Below are 6000 nucleotides of genomic sequence, written 5' to 3'. Positions count from 1 at the left end.
GTATATTTCTGTGCCGTATGTCTCTGTAGTCTGAGATATCTCAGTACTGTTGTAAATTTCTGTGCCGTATGTCTCTGTAGTCTGAGATATCCCAGTACTGTTGTATATTTCTGTGCCGTATGTCTCTTTAGTCTGAGATATCCCAGTACTGTTGTATATTTCTGTGCTGTATGTCTCTGTAGTCTGAGATATCTCAGTACTGTTGTAAATTTCTGTGCCGTATGTCTCTGTAGTTAGAGATATCCCAGTACTGTTGTATATTTCTGTGCCGTATGTCTCTTTAGTCTGAGATATCCCAGTACTGTTGTATATTTCTGTGCTGTATGTCTCTTTAGTCAGAGATATCCCAGTACTGTTGTATATTTCTGTGCCGTATGTCTCTGTAGTCACAGGGCTTCCATATGTCTCTGAAGTCTTATTGTTTCCATATGTCTCTTCAGTCACATTGTTTCTATATATCTCTGTAGTCACAGGGATCTTGTATGTCTCTAAAATATAAAATGAGAAAAGAGGATATAGAAAATCACATTTCAGTTAATAACAGTGTTCCCTGAACATAGTTTTGTTGACTGGAAGTCCCTATGTGGTTGGAGTGTAACTGACCAATGGACGATACAGAATCAGGACATATGTCTCTGCAATGAGATTGATATGTCTCTGTAATGTAAAGTTCTTATGGGGAATCCAGATCAATTAGCAATCAGCAAAGCATTTGACAGATGTAAAATCCCAATATCACACTGAAACCCCTTTCCAAGTTGTCTCTCTTCCCTGTCACATATCTGACTTCACATTAAATCCTGTCACTTTTTGGTGACAAAGATAGTCTCTGGCATCACTGTCTCCTATTTATAGATGTAGTAAGAACAGTGATTTTATTTATGATGAGCAATATTTTACCAGCTGTTTAGTAAGAGATATTGCTCATCATAAATAAAATCTCCCAAATTATCAACTTCTCCTTCCCTTCTTAATCATCTTGCACAGAATAATTAAACACTTTTGCTGTGGATCTAACAGAAGAGGACATCACACCACATAGCTCTTTTGAGAACTATAGAATTGCATATGCCAATTGATATAGTTTTACTGGTATACACACAGTCATGGTGAAAGTTACAGAGATGCATATGAAACAGATGGATACAAGGATCTACACACAGCTGGGTGAGAAATACAGAGCTGCATATGACACTGATATTGGTTATTGGTAAGGCTGGTTATTTAACAACACTTGATTTGACAAAAGGTTACTGGCAGAACCTTAATCAAACTGGAAAATAAGTAAATTTATGCTTACCTGATAAATTAATTTCTTCTATTATACAACGAGTCCACGGATTCATCTTTTACTTGTGGGATATTATCCTCCTGCTAACAGGAAGTGGCAAAGAGCACCACAGCAGAGCTGTCTATATAGCTCCTCCCTTAACTCCACCCCCCAGTCATTTGACCGAAGGTACAGGAAGAAAAAGGAGAAACTAAAAGGTGCAGAGGTGACTGAAGTTTTAAATCAAAAAAATATAATCTGTCTTAAATTGACAGGGCGGGCTGTGGACTCGTCGTATCATAGAAGAAATTAATTTATCAGGTAAGCATAAATTTACTTTTCTTCTATAATATACGCCGAGTCCACGGATTCATCCTTTACTTGTGGGATACAATACCAAAGCTACAGGACACAGATGAACGGGAGGGACAAGACAGATGGCTAAACAGAAGGCACCACTGCTTGAAGAACTTTTCTCCCAAAAATAGCCTCCGAAGAAGCAAAAGTATCAAATTTGGAAAATTTGGAAAAGGTATGAAGCGAAGACCAAGTCGCAGCCTTACAAATCTGTTCAACAAAAGCATCATTTTTAAAAGCCCATGTGGAAGCCACCGCTCTAGTAGAGTGAGCTGTAATGCTTTCAGGAGGCTGCTGTCCAGCAGTCTCGTATGCCAAACAGATGATGCTTTTCAGCAAAAAAGAAAGAGAGGTAGCCGTAGCTTTTTGGCCTCTACGTTTTCCAGAATAGACAACAAACAGAGAAGATGTTTGACGGAAATCTTTGGTCGCTTGCAAGTTAAACTGCAAAGCACGAACCACGTCCAAGATGTGCAACAGACTCTCCTTCTTAGAGGAAGGATTAGGACACAGGGAAGGAACAACAATTTCCTGATTAATATTCTTATTAGTAACAACCTTAGGAAGGAATCCAGGTTTGGTACGCAAAACCACCTTATCAGAATGAAAAACAAGATAAGGCGAGTCGCATTGCAATGCAGATAGTTCGGAAACTCTTCAAGCCGAAGAGATAGCAACTAAAAACAGAACTTTCCAAGATAGAAGCTTAATATCTATGGAATGCATAGGTTCAAACGGAACCCCTTGAAGAACTTTAAGAACTAAATTCAAACTCCATGGCGGAGCAACAGGTTTAAACACAGGCTTGATTCTAACCAAAGCCTGACAAAATGACTGAACGTCTGAAACATCTGCCAGAAGCCTGTGCAGTAAAATTGATAAAGCAGATATCTGTCCCTTTAGGAAACTAGCTGATAACCCCTTCTCGAATCCTTCTTGGAGAAAGGACAAAATCCTAGGAATCCTGATCTTACTCCATGAGTAGCCTTTGGATTCACACCAATAAAGATATTTACGCCATATCTTATGATAAATTTTCCTAGTGACAGCGGGCTTCTTCGCCTGTTTACCTTTGTTCCAAGTCTTGTTAGGTCTCCAGACTGACTTCGATTGAGCAAAATTCCCCTCCTGCTTTGCAGCAGGGGAGGAGGTAGAGGGACCACCTTTGAAGCTTCGAAAGGAACGAAAATTATTTTGTTTGGTCCTCATCTTATTTGTCTTATCCTGAGGAAGGGCATGGCCTTTTCCTCCAGTGATGTCTAAATTATCTCTTTCAGTTCAGGCCCGAATAGGGTCTTACCCTTGAAAGGAATGGCTAAAAGCTTAGATTTTGATGACACGTCAGCAGACCAGGACTTAAGCCATAACGCTCTACGCGCTAAAATGGCAAAACCTGAATTCTTTGCCGCTAATTTAGCCAGTTGAAAAGCGGCATCCGTAATGAAAAAATTAGCTAGCTTGAGAGCCCTATTTCTATCCAGAATATCATCTAATGGGGTCTCAACCTTAAGAGCCTCCTCTAGAGCCTCGAACCAAAAAGCAGCTGCAGGAACAATACACGCTATAGGTTGCAGAAGAAAACCCTGATGAATAAATATTTTCTTTAGAAGACCCTCTAATTTTTTATCCATAGGATCTTTGAAAGCACAACTGTCCTCAATAGGTATAGTTGTACGCTTTGCCAGGGTAGAAATAGCTCCCTCCACCTTAGGGACCATCTGCCACGAATCCCGAATGGTGTCTGATATGGGAAACATTTTCCTAAAAGTAGGAGGGGGAGAAAACGGAATACCTGGTCTATCCCACTCCTTAGCAACAATTTCCAAAATCCTCTTAGGGACCGAAAAAACATTAGTGTAAGCAGGAACCTCTAGATATCTATCCATTTTACACAATTTCTCTGGTGGAATTACAATAGGGTCACAATCATTGAGTCGCTAAAACCTCCCTGAGCAACAAGCGGAGGTGTTCTAGCTTAAATTTAAAAGCCGTCACATCTGAGTCTGTCTGAGGGAACATCTTTCCTGAATCAGAAAGCTCTCCCTCAGACAGCAATTCCCTCACCCCCAACTCAGAACATTGTGAGGGTACATCGGAGACGGCTAATAAAGCGTCAGAGGGCTCAGCATTTACTCTCACACCGGACCTACTGCGCTTCCCCTGCAACCCAGGCAGCTTAGATAAAACCTCTGTGAGGGTAGTATTCATAACTTCGGCCATATCTTGCAGGGTGAAAGAATTAGACGCACTAGAAGTACTTGGCGTCGCTTGTGCGGGCGTTAATGGTTGTGACACTTGGGGAGAATTAAATGGCATAACCTGATTCTCCTCTGACTGAGAATCATCCTGCGACTTACTTTTATCAGCTAAAATATGTTCTTTGCAATTTATTACCCTTTCAGTGCATGAGGGACACATTTTAAGTGGGGGTTCCACAATGACTTCCAAACACATTGAACATTGGCTTTCCTCAATGTCAGACATGTTAAACAGGATAGTAATGACTACAAACAGGCTTGAAAACACTTTATTTAGTGAAAAAATAAGAATCTTAAAAAACGGTACTGAGCCTTTAAGAGAAAAAAAGCATACACGTTTAGCAAAACTGCTTTAAAATATTCCAATTGTTTCAATTTTTTGTATAAGTATTCAAATTATGCAGCTAAGTTTGCCCCACAAGGAAAGGAACACTTAACCCTTACAGTAAAAACCGGATAATTAATCAACGTTTAAATCCGGAAAAAACACCCCCTGCACCTCGCCACAGCCCTGCTGTGGCGCCTACCTGCCCTCAGGGATCTGGAAAAACGGGGTTAAAGCTTCGATTTGGCCCAATACTCTCACAAGGGCCCACCGGAGTTGGAGCTTGCTGCTTGCCTGTCAAATACAACTGTGCAACTGAGGCGCAAAAATAGGCCCCGCCCATCTGAATCGATGTCTCTCAGCCCTAAGTAACCGCACCAGAGCGGTCTCAAACTAGCCGTGTGGGTTCTTAAACCCAAAAAGAAGCCAAGTGTACCCTCTCAATAAAGCATCAAAAATGTTCCTGCCAAAAACGTTATCAGCACTCCCAGTGAAATAAACGTTTGCCCACAAACATTCAAACTCAGTGTCAACCATTTTTTCTTAGCCCCTATATGCAAGCTTAGTAATACCCCTCGTCTGAAAGACTGGGGTCTACTTCAGCACCAGTGAAAACCTAACAGCCCGGGGTGATCCCTAGCTATCACCGTAAAGATAAATTAAGAAACATTAAGAAAAAGAGGGTACCCAGGCGCCAAACCTGACTATTATTCAAAAAATAATAGTAGTTCAAAAAATTATGTTAAAAAATTATATCCAAGAGATTATCCAAAAAAAGTCAAAAAAATATCAATGTGATACAATATCCAAAGCAAATGAAAACAAATCCAATATGAGTCCAAATAAAAAATGAAACAATGTGTGGCTCACACAAAATGCTAAAGGTGAAGTGCCAAAAACAAAACAATGGGACAGACAGACAATGTCTCAATGCTCCTAGTATCTGGAGATCACAGACGACTACTGGGCTAGTGTGGAAATCATCCTGTGGGGAAAGAAGATAAAACAAATGTGTAGAACATTCACAAATCAATAATCCAATTGAAATAAGGCTTACCAGTGCAGGTCTACGCGTTTCGGCCCTTGCTAGGCCTTTATCAAGAGTCTTGATGGATATTGGATCACGTTGATATTTTTTGGACTTTTTTGGATAATCTCTTGGATATAATTTTTGAACATAATCTTTTGAACAAACTATTTTTTGAACTACTATTATTTTTTGAATATTGTTTTTCTTTTGGATCACTGTTGTATTTGATATGGATCATTGACTCACTGGTTTTTTATCACCTATCACATTGTTTTTGCAATTGTCCATATCCAGGACCACCTGTTTGCATTAAGATTTTTTGCACTCACATCCAAATTTCTTTTTTATAATTTTGGCGAATACCCGTATAGATATCCTGTCTTACCATTTATGTTTTAACTGTTACCTATTTATACTGTGCATCACATATTTTATTGTACACATTTATTCATATTGTACTTGTTTGCATGGATCCATGTACTCTGTTTTTATAGATTTTAGCTGTAATTTCTGTTTTTATTGAATATTTGTAATAAATATTTAATCAATTTTATCTAATACCTATTCTATACCTTAGCCTCAGTCAGGTTTAATACCCCTCTTTATACTTTAGGATTACTGCTTACCCTCTCCCTCATGGGGATACTGTCAGCCATTCTGAAATACCACAGTCTCTCCAGAAAAAAATGACTGAACATACCTCACTGCTTATAGCATGAAAACGTTCCTCACACTGAAGTTTCTTAAGTACTCCTCAGCC

General features: G+C 39.4%; 1 protein-coding gene across 1 annotated transcript in view; it reads right to left on the bottom strand.

The window, feature by feature from the left end:
* The window catches only part of LOC128659668 (protein HEG homolog 1), a 198375-nt gene that overhangs the window by 135156 nt on the left and 57219 nt on the right, over window positions 1–6000 (bottom strand). The window contains exon 2 of the mRNA XM_053713237.1: window positions 1–488. This exon is cut by the window's left edge and continues 625 nt beyond it. Coding sequence (XP_053569212.1) covers window positions 1–488 — 488 coding nt within the window. The remainder of the gene's footprint in view (window positions 489–6000) is intronic.

Source organism: Bombina bombina, chromosome 5, assembly GCF_027579735.1.
Source record: "Bombina bombina isolate aBomBom1 chromosome 5, aBomBom1.pri, whole genome shotgun sequence".
In the NCBI taxonomy this organism is placed as follows: Eukaryota; Metazoa; Chordata; class Amphibia; order Anura; family Bombinatoridae; genus Bombina; species Bombina bombina.
This window is presented reverse-complemented; position numbering and strand designations above follow the sequence as displayed.